This window comes from Primulina eburnea, unplaced genomic scaffold, assembly GCF_022965805.1.
Source record: "Primulina eburnea isolate SZY01 unplaced genomic scaffold, ASM2296580v1 ctg1252_ERROPOS400000+, whole genome shotgun sequence".
Taxonomy (NCBI): Eukaryota; Viridiplantae; Streptophyta; class Magnoliopsida; order Lamiales; family Gesneriaceae; genus Primulina; species Primulina eburnea.
Genome location: NW_027330781.1, coordinates 44516 through 60578, shown reverse-complemented (window position 1 = coordinate 60578; position 16063 = coordinate 44516). Strand labels below are relative to the sequence as shown.

At 38.1% G+C, this 16063-nt stretch overlaps 1 protein-coding gene across 1 annotated transcript in view; it reads right to left on the bottom strand.

Moving 5' to 3' along the window:
- Nucleotides 1-16063, bottom strand: part of LOC140820594 (uncharacterized) — a 74648-nt gene that overhangs the window by 43569 nt on the left and 15016 nt on the right. The window contains 1 exon segment of the mRNA XM_073180901.1: nt 14500-15117. Coding sequence (XP_073037002.1) covers nt 14500-15117 — 618 coding nt within the window.

Below are 16063 nucleotides of genomic sequence, written 5' to 3'. Positions count from 1 at the left end.
CAACTCCTTGATTGCAAGAACGTCAGAACTCAAGTCTGATAGTACCCAACCAATCACGTTAAACGCCTAGCAGCATCGCTTACGTGATTCCCTAGGTATCACATGATAGTGCCTGCAAGAATCATTCAATTATGGTTAGCGTACAGTACGGTCCCTTCAACTCATATATCCCGACCGATTCGACAACTATTGGTTTATCGAGAGTTGTCAATGAATCGATACTATGTCTCATGTCGTAGTTGCATCGATGGTGTAATCTATGAAACCCTTTCATAATTACCACCATACTCTGATCAGAGATTTCAACCTACATACACATGATAACACATAGGATATCCATACCCGAAGGTAAGCGGTGAATCCCCGACTACAATGCATCGACTCCTATGTGTTTCGACAGAACACCCAACCTTGCCACCTGATGACCCCATGAGAGTCGGTAAACAAGTCAAAGTGTAATTCTAGCACATAGAGTCTCAATGTTGTCCCGGCTCATAAGGACTAATTCTGTACAACCATAAACCAGGACTTTTCCACTCGATAAGTGAGAACCACTTGGAAAGTCCTTTTATGGAGGGTTGTTCAGTGCACTCTACAAGGAGCACCTATCTGCATGTTCGGACATCACAATGTCCCCTACCAATGAAACATGGTACTCACATCGCAGATACTAGTCTCTAACTCGAGCGGCCTTTATCCTTCTTAGTGGCGGCTGAATCGACTAGGAACGGTTTAGAATATACAGTATTCCAAATATGAGTTTCATGATACTCATCATATGAGCATCTCATATTCTTTCTACTATTTGTATATTCAAGGGCTTTATCTATGCAACTAGCATGGGTATACAGATAAAGATGTGCCATAATAATAATTTCAAATATTATTAAAATAATGATTGCTTATACATAGAGTTTCATTGCGAACACTCGGCCAACACTTGGCTCGACGGGCACCTACTCTAACATGCATGACTCGCACGTTTCGCGCATATGCGCGCACAAAGTCGCGCATATGCGCCAGTTGTTCGAACCAGCCATTTTCCTTCTCGCGCATATGCGCCAATCTTTCCGCGCATATGCACCAACCATTCTGTCCCTTCCGCGCATATGCGCCATCATCTTCGCGCATATGCGCCAATGCTTCTGGCCTTGCCGCGCATGTGCGCCATCTTCTTCGCGCAGATGCGCCGCTGCTTCTGCCATCTCCGCGCATGTGCGCCAATACATGCTGCGCATGTGCGCGGGACCCTTCTTGCACACATAATTTTAATTCTTTTCGCGACTCTCCCGGTCCGATCCGTTCCGTCTATGATCATCTCGATTAATTAAATAACTCATTCCGGATTAATCTCTGATTACAGTAATCATATCCAAAGCATTTCAGATTACGATAATTAAATTCACGGGCATTACATTTCTCCCCTTCTTAAATCTGAGTTCGTCCTCGAACTCACCAATCATCAAACCACATCTATCCGAAAATCTGTATGACAGAGTTTCACATCCAAACTTATTTCACTAGCCAACTCAATCCCATATTACTGGCTATACAACACCCGTATACGCCAATTGCAACCCATAACAAAGAAATACCACCTGTAGTTGCTATTCCATCTTTTTATTCCAATCAAGGACCTATTCCATCTTTGGTTTCAAATACCAATCGTCATCATCCGACATTGGTTTCCTACATCTATCCATTCTGAATTATCTTGATAACTAATGCTAACATTCAGCACTAGAGTTCTACCAATAACTTTCAATATCTGAACAAGACACTCCGACTACCTGTCAATTTGTGAACAATCTGCCAGAGAAAGCTTATGATATAATCTACCACAAGTACATACTTAATCGTAATCATAGTCTGATATACTTTATTCGAAATCATCATTCTAGTCAATCTGACTATTTCTTTGACAGGGATCTCTGTCATCTAGTTCTGTTTGTACATCATCTTTACAAACTACTAGATATAGATTGAACAATCTATCAATCACGATCATACCATATCCCAATCTGAAGAAAATGGTGGTAATTTCGTTACAAAAGCTATAGAACTGTACTCCCATTTCTATTCAGGAATATACTCAGTCGGTAATAATCTTCTAATTCCTAGTTTTTGGCTTCTTTTGTTAGCGATCCGGACATATCAGTACCATTTTTACCAACCTTACAACATAAATTGCTGTCCCAACTGATCTCATCTGTCTATACCAACACTATCTGTTCGAATATCATACATTCTGAACCATCTGAATGAAACTGAATCCCTTACTGTGCATTTCTGACACTGCCTGAGAGTTCAGATTCGAACTATGCTGTAAAAGATCAGTTAATAACATAAAATAATGAAAAAAAATACCTACCTGGCATTCGGCTCTGACTACCCATATCAAAAGCTATAAATAATTCTGAAACATTCTGACATCACACAATAGAAGTAGTATGTCTGATACAAACACAAAATCATATAGATGTTATATTGATCTAATCAACAAAATACAGGTCTGAAAATTCTGATCACCGTTCGGGACTACTGTATTTTCCACAAACAACTCTGATACAATTGGAACTGCATAGTATCACACACTGAATAATAATTACAATAACACCAAATCAACCTCAGAATATAAATATCCTATGCTGATCTAGTGAGTTTAAGAAAACTCATAACATAATAGATTCTGGCTGGCTGACCAATCTTCATACTGCCCAGATCAACTGCTTTATCTCATCTGCAAATAGAATATATTCCCAACCAATATAAAATGTCTCAAATACTGATTTAGAACAATAACAATACTCAGCAGATATACAACAATACGAGAATAAGATAATCAGAAGAAGATAATCTGCCCAAACCAGCTAATAAAGTTCTGACATCTTTGACATTCTGCTAATTTTGATATTCCTGATACCGCATAGTCTGAGTATAAACCTGTATCAATAACTGCATTCGGATCCATACCTGACCCATTGCTGTATACAATAATCACAGTTCTCGGAATATTTAACCCAGTCTTCAAATATTCAATATAAACAATCAGATGCTGTGGATATATCCCGGAATCATAGATATAACAAGCATAATTCTTCAAAATACCCCTGAACACATAATCTGTCAATCTAGAAACAGAACTAAAATGTCTTCAAGAGAAATACACAATCAACTGGATTCTTTAGCCCATACTTTAATCTGTCAATTCTTTCAATTCTCTCTGATAGAGAACCCATCTGACATCTTATCTAAGCAAACACCAGTTAACTATTATCTTACTATCAAAGTTTAGACTCGATTTCAGTGGATCTACTGGATACATAAGGATGCCATCTGTTCCTTTCTGTAATAATCGAGTCCTAAACCCTAAAATTTTCTAAGGACTTCTGGATCGAAAATCCTCATTTATCACCTAGATCTAGTCTTAATCTTACTATTTCTGGAACACATGCTACAATATTTCGGTACTTGTTCCGCATATTCATGTCAATAATGCAATCCAACTCAGATAATTACAAGTACATCATAATCTAATCCAGTCCCATCCTCATCTACCTGTGGTATATAATATGTCACAGAAATTTCTGATATCAACATATTCCTCAACAGCCAAGGAATCAATACTAAAGTATACACAGACCCAACAGATACAGCATATCTTCATACTACTCATTCACAGATACTCATAACGAATGTATTAGTATATATCAATACGTATGCAATATAATCATAAAGAAGGGTACCTGTTGTAACTACTGGGTCTGTTTTTCACGCATTGCCACCCGATGGTCCTGCTCCCCAGAATCTTTGGGAAACCTTCTGAGGACACACTCTAGCAAAATGCCCATGCTGTCCGCAGATATTGCATCTACCAGTCACTCCCTGGCATTGTTCGGTGGGATGTCTCCCTCCACACCTAGCGCAATAGACTCCAGTATAACTCGGACTGGAACCACTGGAACTGGAGGAACCACTGCCTAACTTCTTGAACTGTTTCTTCCGAGCTTTCAGCAAATCTTGCTTTCCACTCGTGCTGCCACGTTCAAATCTCGAAGGGGATTGTGGTGTCTGGGGTTGCTTCACACACAACCTCGTTAATTGTCGAATCAAACTCTCTTCTGCTCTCTTTGCTTTACTCAAGACATCAGCAAAGTGATAGGGTCGCTGTAGATTCATGAATGCAACTATCTCCGAATTCAATCCTCTAATGAATTGATTCACTACAGCTTCATCATCCCTAGCCATATGAGGAGCAAAACGCAACAGAGTAGAAAATTTAGCAGCATAATCATCAATATTCAATTGACCTTGACTTAAATTCTCAAATTCTGCTTTCTTGTCTTCTCGGTACGAGGCGGAGAAAAATCTTTGATAGAATTCAGTCTTGAAGACTTCCCACGTGATCACAGTACCACGTAGTGCTAATACTCTTTTGATTGTAATCCACCAACTTCTGGCAGCCTCTTGTAATTGGTGAAATACCAATTTAACTCTTTGGTCATCTGTACAATCCAGTAGATCGAACAATATCTCTATGTCCTCAACCCAGTGCTGACACGTTTCAGGCGTCTCTGTACCACTCAGAATCGGCGGCTGAAATAACTGAAATTCTGCCAACTTGGTTTCCATCGGAGTCGCTGACACATCTATCTGCGGTTCTGGTATATATGGCTGCTCATACGATGTACTGCCTGTTTCCAAAATCCTTCGGGGAGGTATATCTGATTACCACAAACATTAGTAACCCAATACTGCAAATCTGTGCCAATCTTTTTCTGATCATGATCATCTTACTGCTGATCATGAATCCGATCTGATTCATACTCAAGAATACATAATACCAATTTAAATCAAATAGTCAGGTAGCCATGTATCTTTAAGCAGTAACACATAGTCCCATGCTAGCACACAATGTCAGTCAACATTAAAATCAATCTCATGCTAGCACACACATGCAAGGAAAGAAAATTCATCTACCCCGCTCATTCTCTTCTATCTTAATCTAAGTCAGTCTAAAAAATCTATCAGTTCTGACTATCTCAATCTAAAGATCTATCTCTAAAGGATCTTCGCTCTGATAATCTAAGTCTAAAGGAACTATCAGCTCTGATACCACCTGTTGTGGGGACCCGGACGCTAATCATCTTTGGGATTTAATTATCAATTAAGATAAAACAGGGTCTAAAAATTTTTCGTTTTAAGATATAACTGCGGAAGGTAATGGAATCTAAATACTATACATGTCTGTATAAAATACATTTCAGTATTAAAGTACAACAAGCTAATTTAAGGTTCAACTACTAAAGTCCAGTAATAAAACCAAGTCTACTGTAAGTCCGGAATCACCACGCTACACTCGTCTTCTCTCATCATCATCTTGACCCTGATCCAGCCCCACCTGTTGTCATGCACACATACAAAACAAGACAACAGCCGGATAACTCCGGTGAGAAATAAATCCCAGTATAAAACATGGTAAACATGTATATACATAAAATAATTCATGAAACATGCTGTCACGAATAAAATCAAAACATTAGATTTCATAAGCTATGAAATCTAATCACAACAAGCATGCACTTCAAATCAGCTAAACATGCATATAAACAATCTAAATCATACAAACATGCTATCATAACTGAAAGCAATAATGATGGGTCCCATGATCTAGGAGCCACATCCATATAAGCATGCAGTCCTAATCGAATCATGTCTAGACTCGACTCAACTATAACTCTAGGGATCCCGGTGTGAATAAGACGTCACTGGCTGTCACCTACCCAACCAATCGTGGTGCTGTACGTCTTATTCCTAGACTTCGGCCTGATCTGTATCCACATCTACAAAAGGGCGGTGATCTTCCCCAGAGCTGAGATATCGCCGAACGTCTAGAGTCTGCCTGATCTCCAGACTGTCCTATCTTAATGCATGAATAACCATGTATAATCATAGCATAATCATATAAAACATAACAAGAGTATAGTATGTGATTTAGTGGGCAACTCAACGCGATCTCAATTGAGTTGTTCTTCCCGGATATCACATGAATTATACCTTTGTCTTCCTGATCTGATGAAGACGACATCTCGAAGTCGAATTTGTCCATATCTGATCTGAAATGATAAGAATCAATACACTGTATCAATGTATAATCCAATTCAAAATCTGTCTGGTCAATATCTGAATAAGCTACAATCTGATTCATATCAACAATATCACGAGATAACAGAAACCAATACTGAATCTGATCAATCTGTACCAACTGATGTTTCGACGGCATAACAATACTGTCTCGATAACCCCGTCAGTCTAAACATCACAAATATAATACCAGACTTCGAAATCAATACTTATACAAATGATAATCTCAATAACAATACGAATCTGATATAAAATCTCAATCAAATCAACTCTGAAAATCATAACAAATACATAAACAATATGTTCTTCAATTTGACTTCAATTATACGATGTCTACAGTAGCAGAAACACCATATCTGAATCATATTCAATTCTAACAACATCAGAAATTCAAATCTTGTCTAAACGAAATAAAACTTACGTCCTTGTGTAGCCTGCGTTGATAGGAACACAGTACCGAAGTCGGATTTCAATTCAGATAGACGGTTTACTCGCAAATCGATTTCGAAGAAAAGAACAAAGCTTTTCTTAAGCTTCTCGATTCCTTCTCCATATTCTGAATGAGGAATCCGATTTTTATACATATATATATATATATATATATATATATATATATATATATATATATATATATATATATATATATATATATATATATATTCCACGCATGCAAGGCAAGTGGCAGAGTGCATGACTCGCACGTTTCGCGCATATGCGCGCACAAAGTCGCGCATATGCGCCAGTTGTTCGAACCAGCCATTTTCCTTCTCGCGCATATGCGCCAATCTTTCCGCGCATATGCACCAACCATTCTGTCCCTTCCGCGCATATGCGCCATCATCTTCGCGCATATGCGCCAATGCTTCTGGCCTTGCCGCGCATGTGCGCCATCTTCTTCGCGCATATGCGCCGCTGCTTCTGCCATCTCCGCGCATGTGCGCCAATACATGCTGCGCATGTGCGCGGGACCTTTCTTGCACACATAATTTTAATTCTTTTCGCGACTCTCCCGGTCCGATCCGTTCCGTCTATAATCATCTCGATTAATTAAATAACTCATTCCGGATTAATATCTGATTACAGTAATCATATCCAAAGCATTTCAGATTACGATAATTAAATTCACGGGCATTACATTCATGCTATGGTATACCATCTATATTATTCTTTCATTATTGTTCATTGAAGATGGTATTGTTCACTTTCATTGCCATTGAGATATTTCAAGCCAAGCCATATAAATATGTATTTGTTATGTAAAGTTCTCTACTTACTGAGTTTTATCTCATTCCAGTTATTTCATGTGATGCAGGTAATAAAAAGATTTGAAGCAGATTGTCCAAGGAGAAGAAGTCATATAGCTATTGAAAATGGAACAAATTTTATTTGGTTATGTTAATGTTTTATTGGTGTGAGTTGAACATTTAAAGTTTTAAAAATATCATGTATTTTATTATATGTATTGTGGGTATTTGATTTATGATGTATTGAATTTATGTATTGTTTGGTTTGTATTTTATGAAAATGGTTATAATGGATATAAAGTATATTTTCTTTACGATAAATGCTTCCGCTGATGTCAAGTTATATTTCATTTTAAAATAATTTTAAGTGGGGTGTTTCAATTGGTATCAGAGCAATGTTCTTTGGACCATGTATGACTTCTTCTGCCTAGGACAATCTGGTATGTTTTCAATCCTGCATCTATTGATTTTAACATTGACATTTGATTCTATTCCATTGCCATTGATGTATTCTTTCATTCTATCCATGTTAACATGAGCACCTATATAGGAAATGCCTACCAAGCGTAAGAATGTTGAAGGGGATGATAGTACTACTTCCTCAGATAAGACTACTCATGTAGTAGATGAATTTACTAAGTTATTGCAAGATCAAGCTAAAGTTCATGGTGATCAGATCCAACAGTTATTGACTATGCAAACTACGATTCAAGGTCAAGCACAAGAAAGAATTCAAGGCGCGACAAATAATTCTGAAAATGGTGCGTATGATCGTTTCAGGATGATGAATCCTCCTGATTTTATTGGTGGTCCTGATCCATTATTAGCTCTTGAATGGGTCAAAGCTTTGGAAGCCATCTTTGACTATTTGAAATTTTCTGATCAAGATAAAGTTGGTTGTGCTGTGTTTATGTTGGTAAAGGCTGCTCGTATTTGGTGGGAAGCCACCAAAGTGACTGTTAATGTTAAAGAACTGGTGTGGAACGAGTTTAAGGAATTATTTCATGCCAAATATTTTTCAAAGGAAATTAAGGCCAAGAAAGTGAAAGAGTTTCTGGAGTTGAGACAGGCTTCTTTGTCTGTTACTGAGTACATACTGAAATTTGAAGAAGGTTGTGTGTTTGTTCCTTTTATTGCTGAGAATGACAAGGATAAAGGTGAACACTTTATTCGTGGTTTGAAATCTGAAATTTGTAGGGATGTCCATATGTCCAAGGTAGTGAATTATCAAGAAATTGTGGAGAGAGCCTTACTTGCTGAACATGATGAGCACGAGATTGAGAAGGATAGACAGTTGAGGAGACAAGTTTTTCAAGCCAGAGGTCAGGGTCAGGGTTCAAGTGTGAATTTTAGAGGAGGAGGTTATAAAGGCAAAGGCAAGATGGATCAGCGTAGTAGATTTCCTTTGCCTCCTGCAGATAATGATCGACTATTGTGTGCCAAGTGTGGAAAGTCACACAAAGGAGAATGTTTAATTGGCAGCGGTCGTTGCTATAGATGTAAGGAAGTTGGACACACGGTTTATAACTGTCCTCTTTCTTTTGGAAAAGGTAAAGTGCAAGGTCGAATCTTTTCAATGACAAAGGAGGGCGCAAATCATGATGCTTCAGTCATATCAGGTAATATTTTTATTTTGGGAAAAGAAGCACTTACCTTAATTGATACTGGTGCAACACATTCTTTTATATCTGAGGAGTTTATGCATACTATATCTGTTGAACCTACTGTGGTGTCTGTTCAATTTAATAATGTGTTGCCTTCTGGGGAAGAAATTTGGACAAATAGTATAATTAAGGCTTGTCCTGTGTTGATGGGATCAAGATTGTTGTATGCAGATTTAATTGTAATTTCAATGGTTGCATTTGATGTGATATTGGGTATGGATTGGTTGTCTGCTTATCGTGCTGTGATTGACTGTGTTAGCAAGACAGTAAAATTTTTAGCAGATGATATTGAGAAGGATTTATTTGTGGGTGGTACCTCTTCATTAAGTATCCCTATTATTTCTTGCCTTCAAGCTACTAAATTGTTGCTTAAGGGTTGTGTTGGTTATTTAGCTTCAGTTTTGGATACAAGAAAGGAAAGTAAAATACAGATACAGGATATTGATGTGGTTCAGGATTATCCTGATGTATTTGATGATGATGTACCTGGATTACCACCTGATCGAGAGGTAGAGTTTGTTATTGATTTAATTCCAGGTACAGCTCCAATTTCTAAGGCTCCTTACAGATTAGCTCCAACTGAAATGAAAGAATTAAAGAATCAATTGCAGGAGCTATTAGATAAAGGTTTTATCCGTCCTAGTTTCTCACCTTGGGGAGCTCCAGTGTTATTCGTGAAAAAGAAGGATGGATCATTGCGATTATGTATTGACTATCGTGAACTGAATAAGGTAACTATTAAGAATAAATATCCTTTGCGAAGGATAGATGATCTTTTTGATCAATTGCAAGGAGCAATAGTATTCTCGAAGATTGATCTTCGGTCTGGTTATCATCAATTAAAGGTGAGAAATGAGGATATATCAAAGAGTGCTTTTAGAACGAGGTATGGACATTATGAATTTTTGGTGATGTCTTTTGGATTAACCAATGCTCCTTCAGTGTTTATGGATTTAATGAATCGTGTCTTTGCACCGTATTTGGATACCTTTGTCATTGTTTTTATTGATGACATTTTGATTTATTCTAAGACACGAGAACTTCATAGAGATCATTTGAGGATTGTGTTGAACTTGTTGAGGGAAAAACAATTATATGCAAAGTTCAAGAAATGTGAATTTTGGTTAGAACAAGTGGCATTTTTGGGCCATATTGTTTCTAAGGAAGGAATTTCTGTAGATCCTTCTAAGATTGAGTCTATTCAACAATGGTCCATTCCAAAGACAGTTTCAAATGTGAGAAGTTTTCTGAGTTTAGCAGGATATTATCGAAGGTTTATAGAGAACTTCTCAAAGATAGCATTGCCATTGACGAGTTTAACTCGTAAGTCAGTCAAGTTTGAGTGGACTATAGCATGTCAACAAGCATTTCAAGAGTTAAAAGATAAGTTGAATTCTGCCCTTGTGTTAGTACTTCCTTGTGGTACTGAAGATTTTGTGGTTTATTCAGATGCTTCAAAATTGGGGTTAGGTGCTGTACTGATGCAGCATGGGAAAGTGATAGCTTATGCTTCTCGTCAGTTAAAGGACTACGAGAAAAATTATCCTACTCATGATTTGGAGTTAGCAGCTGTGGTGTTTGCATTAAAGATTTGGCGACACTATCTTTATGGTGAGAAATGTGAAATTTTTACGGATCACAAAAGTTTGAGTTATTTGTTTTCACAGAAAGAATTGAATATGCGGCAGCGGAGATGGTTAGAACTTGTCAAGGATTATGATTGCACCATTAGCTATCATCCTGGTAAAGCTAATGTGGTTGCAGATGCTTTGAGTCGCAAGTCAAGTTCAGAATTAAATGCTATGATTTCTAAATTTTTGTTGCTTGATTTGCAAAGAAATGAGATAAATTTAGTATCTTCAGGGACAGTGGCTCGATTATCTACATTAGTTCTCCGCTCAACTTTGTTTGATCGAATTTTGAAGGAACAACAGTCTGATTTTCAGTTATTGGAGTTAAAAAGGAATAAAGAATTATCAGGAGTTTCTGAATTTGGAGTGAATCGTGATGGTTTGGTTACCTTTCGAGGTAAAATATGTGTTCCTATTGGTGATAACATACGAAGAGAGGTACTCATAGAAGCTCACACGGCGCCATACTCTGTACATCCTGGTGGTACCAAGATGTACCAAGATCTTCGACGTCTTTATTGGTGGCCAGGTATGAAAAAAGACATTACAGTATTTGTTTCTGAATGTCTAACCTGTCAGCAGGTTAAGAGTGAACACCAAAGACCGGCGGGATTATTGCAATCTTTGCCTATACCGCAATGGAAATGAGAACACATCACAATGGATTTTGTGGTTGGATTGCCAAGATCTCAGAAAGGTTTCAATTCTATTTGGGTGATTGTTGATCGATTGACTAAATCATCGCATTTTCTTCCTGTCAAGATAACATATTCTATGAATCAATATGCCGATGTATATATTCAAGAAATTGTGAGACTTCATGGTATACCGGTATCTATAGTGTCAGATCGTGATCCGAGGTTTACATCAGAGTTCTGAAAAAGTTTACATCGAGCTTTGGGCACGAAGTTAGCCTTTAGCACCGCCTACCATCCTCAAAGCGACGGGCAATCAGAAAGGGTTATTCAAATTCTTGAGGATGTGTTAAGAGCTTGCACAATTGATTTCCCTAGGAGTTGGAATTCCAAGTTGCCATTGGTTGAATTCACGTATAATAATAGTTACCAGTCTTCCATTGGCTTAGCACCTTATGAAGCCTTATATGGAAGAAAGTGTAGATCTCCTTTGTATTGGGAAGAGGTAGGTGAAAGAAAGATGTTGGGCCCTGAGTTGGTTCAACAAACAGCAGATGTTGTGGTGTTAATTCAAGAAAGATTGAAGACAGCTCAGTCTAGACAGAAAAGTTATGCCGATGTGAGAAGATGGCCTTTGGCATTCGAGGTTGGTGATCATGTTTTTATCAAGATAGCTCCTCTCAAAGGAGTTATGAGATTTGGCAAGAAAGGTAAGTTAAGTCCTCGATACATTGGACCATTTGAAATTCTAAATAAGATTGGAGAGCGAGCCTATCGTCTTGCTTTACCACCGGACTTGGACCGAGTTCATAATGTATTTCATGTATCCATGCTTCGTAAGTATATTGCGAATCCATCTCATGTTCTTAGGTACGAGTCATTGGAACTTTTGCCTAACCTAAGCTATGATGAAAAGCCGGTTCAAATTCTTGATCGTAAGGTTAAGGTGTTAAGGAACAAAGATATTGGCATTGTCAAAGTTTTATGGAGAAATCAAGTGATTGAAGAGGCCACGTGGGAACCGGAAGAGGAAATGAAGCAACGTTATCCTAATCTATTTGATAGTAAGTAATTTCGGGGACGAAATTTTTATAAGGAGGGGAGATTGTAATATCCCAAGTTTTATTGTTCATTGATCAGTGATTTCATGTGTTATGATTATGGGATATTCATATATATTGATATGGTCAAGTTTTAGTGTTGATTATAGTTCATGTTATTGTCAATGGATTAGAGAAATTATAGTGGCCTAGTTGTTGATGAATATGGGATTGGACAAGTTTTGGTGATGGTTTTATGCTTAATTTTATAAAGAAGTTGGTGGTTAAAATTCATAATAATTGAGTGGAATAAGAAAAGGTTGGATATCAAGTCTAGAAAAGTCGTTTTTAGAGGTTCGTGTCGGAGGAGTTGGGCGTCGGTGCGGGCGGCAGCGCTGCTGGGCAGGCAGCGCCGCACCTGCGCTGCCTATGGCAGCGCAGGGGCGCTGCCCTGCCGAGGCAGCGCCAGGCAGCGCGGGTGCGCTGCCCTGCCGAGGCAGGGCAGCACCCGCACTGCAAGATGCAGCGCGGGTGCGCGGCCCTGCCGAAGCAGGGCCGCACCCGCGCTGCCCATTGAGCGCGGGTGCGGTGCTGGATATTTTTGGACGAAAAGTGCTATTCCGAAATGCGATTTTAAGGTTAGGAATGAGTTTTTATAGCATGGTTTGAAGATTTATTTTCATTTCTTCTTTCTCCTTCTTTCTCCTACGTTTCTCATATTTTTCCCCAAAATTTCTCTCTACCAAATCTTCTTCAAGTTCAAGGATTTTGTGGAAATCTTAGCATCTCCTAGACTAGGTGCTAGCTACAAGGTAAGATCTTAATTATTTATGGGTTTTGTGAAGAATTGTTGGGTTAGATGAATACGTTGACTTTATAGATCTAAGTTTATATGATTTTAATTCATAGTTTTTATGGTGTTTATTGTTGTAGGGATTCTATTGAGGTCATCTTTGCAACCAAGTGTTGATTGGGTTGTAAGTAGAAGCTATTTCTTGTGCTCACATGATATATATGTATCCAAGCCATGTTTATTGATGTCTAGCTTCTTTTATGGTTATATTATGCCATATTCATTGTTATATATTCAAAGATCCAAGAATTCTATTGATTCCATTGTTAAAGAAGCTAGCAAACTATTGTGCCTATCAAGTGTTTGATGAATTGTCCCAATAAATTCATATGCTACAATCCTTTGTGCATATCAAGTGTTTGATGAATTGTCCCAATAAATTCATATGCTACAATCCTTTGTGCATATCAAGTGTTTGATGAATTGTCCCATTGAATTCCATATGCTACAATCCTATTTGCATATCAAGTGTTTGATGAATTGTTTCAATGAATTTCATATGTTCCAATCCAAGGAAATGATAGTATTTCATGCATGTCATTGGCCAATCACATGAAGAGTGTCTCTCACAGCCTGGTATATATTTTCATATATCACAGAGATGCTATACATAGATTATCTCTCACAGTCCGATATATATTTATATATATCAACAGAGATAATATTCACAGGTCACAGATTACAAGTTACAGACTATCATTTCATTTCATGGTTATCTCTCATAGTCCGATATATATTTATATATATTAACAGAGATAACATTCACAGATTATAGATCATTGAGCTATTGTTTCATATTCATGCTATGGTATACCATCTATATTATTCTTTCATTATTGTTCATTGAAGATGGTATTGTTCACTTTCATTGCCATTGAGATATTTCAAGCCAAGTCATATAAATATGTATTTGTTATGTAAAGTTCTCTACTTACTGAGTTTTATCTCATTCCAGTTATTTCATGTGATGCAGGTAATAAAAAGATTTGAAGCAGATTGTCCAAGGAGAAGAAGTCATATAGCTATTGAAAATGGAAGAAATTTTATTTGGTTATGTTAATGTTTTATTGGTGTGAGTTGAACATTTAAAGTTTTAAAAATATCATGTATTTTATTATATGTATTGTGGGTATTTGATTTATGATGTATTGAATTTATGTATTGTTTGGTTTGTATTTTATGAAAATGGTTATAATGGATATAAAGTATATTTTCTTACGATAAAGGCTTCCGCTGATGTCAAGTTATATTTCATTTTAAAATAATTTTAAGTGGGGTGTTTCAATATGACCCAACCCTTGACATCTAAAGCATTTAGTATCCCTAGAACGATTAGAAGGAGTTTCAGATTTACCTTGGACTCCTTGTTTAGGCGCCTCTTGCTTAGTGTCAAATCTTGGCTTGGACTCCACTTTATTCTCCTCACGCTTCACAACATTGGATTGCCAAGAAGATGATGACCCCCCGGCTTGATTGGTGCGGCCAACTCCACGCCTTTTTAGTTGTTGTTCCACCTTTATGGCCATTTGCACCATCTCGTCTAGATCCAAGTAGTGCCGAAGCTCAACTTGATCTTGGATTTCCCTGTTTAAGCCACAAAGAAAACGAGCAATGGTTGCTTCATTATCTTCCTCAATATTGGCCCTAATCATGACTACCTCCATCTCCTTATAGTAGTCCTCAACACTCCTTGACCCTTGCCTCAAGGTTTGAAGCCTCTTAAACATCTCCCTATAATAGTGATTAGGCACAAACCTTTTTCTCATCACGCTCTTCATCTCATCCCAAGACTCAATAGGCCTCTCATTACACCTCCTCCTAGTGGTCACTAATTGATCCCACCAAATGAGAGCATAATCTAAGAATTCAACCACCGCCAACCTCACCTTCTTTTGTTCGGAGTAGTGGTGACATTCAAAAACGAACTATACCCTCTTTTCCCATTCTAAGTACGTGTAATGCCCGAGAATTTAATTTTCGTAATCTAAAATGATTTGGATATGATTACTGTAATCAGAGATTAATCCGGAATGATTTATTGAATTAATCGAGATGATTATAGACGGGACGTGTTCTTGTTAGATTTTGAAAGGAAGAATATTGCGTGTGCGTGACTCGAAGGTCTCGCGCATATGCGCGAGAAGTGTACGCGCATATGCGCGAGCCATGCGAGAAGCCAAGGGAGAAATCCAGAAGGTTTGGCGCACATGCGCGGTGTAAGTGCGCGCACATGCGCGGCAAGGCCAGAACCAGTGGCGCATAGGCGCGAGTAGAGTGGCGCATATGCGCGGGAGGGCCAGAAGGGGTGGCGCATATGCGCGGAATTAATGACGCATATGCGCGAGTAGCAGTTTCGCCGAGACAGTAGGTCTCGCGCATATGCGCGAGTAGTGGCCGCGCATATGCGCGAGACGTGTTGCGCGAAGGACGAGCCATGTGCTTTGCTGCATGTGAGTGCAAGTATATATATATATATTTACATGCGTAAATCTCATTTCAGAAGAGGAGAAATCGAGATTTGAAGGGAAAGCTTCGTTCTTAATGTTCAAAATCGATTTGCGAGTAAACCGTCTATCTGAATTGAAATCCGACTTCGGTACCGTGTTTGTATCAACACAGGCTACAACTGGACGTAAGTGTTATTACGTTTAGACAAGATTTGAATTTATGATGTTGTTAGAATTGAATATGATTCAGATATGGTGTTTCTGCTACCGTAGATATTGTAGAATCGAAGTCAGATTTAGAAATAGACTGGTTATGGCATTGTTATGAATTTTAGAGTTGATTTGATTGAGATTGCTATCAGAATTATGCTGTTATTCATTTTACAAGGTACAGATACTGAAGTT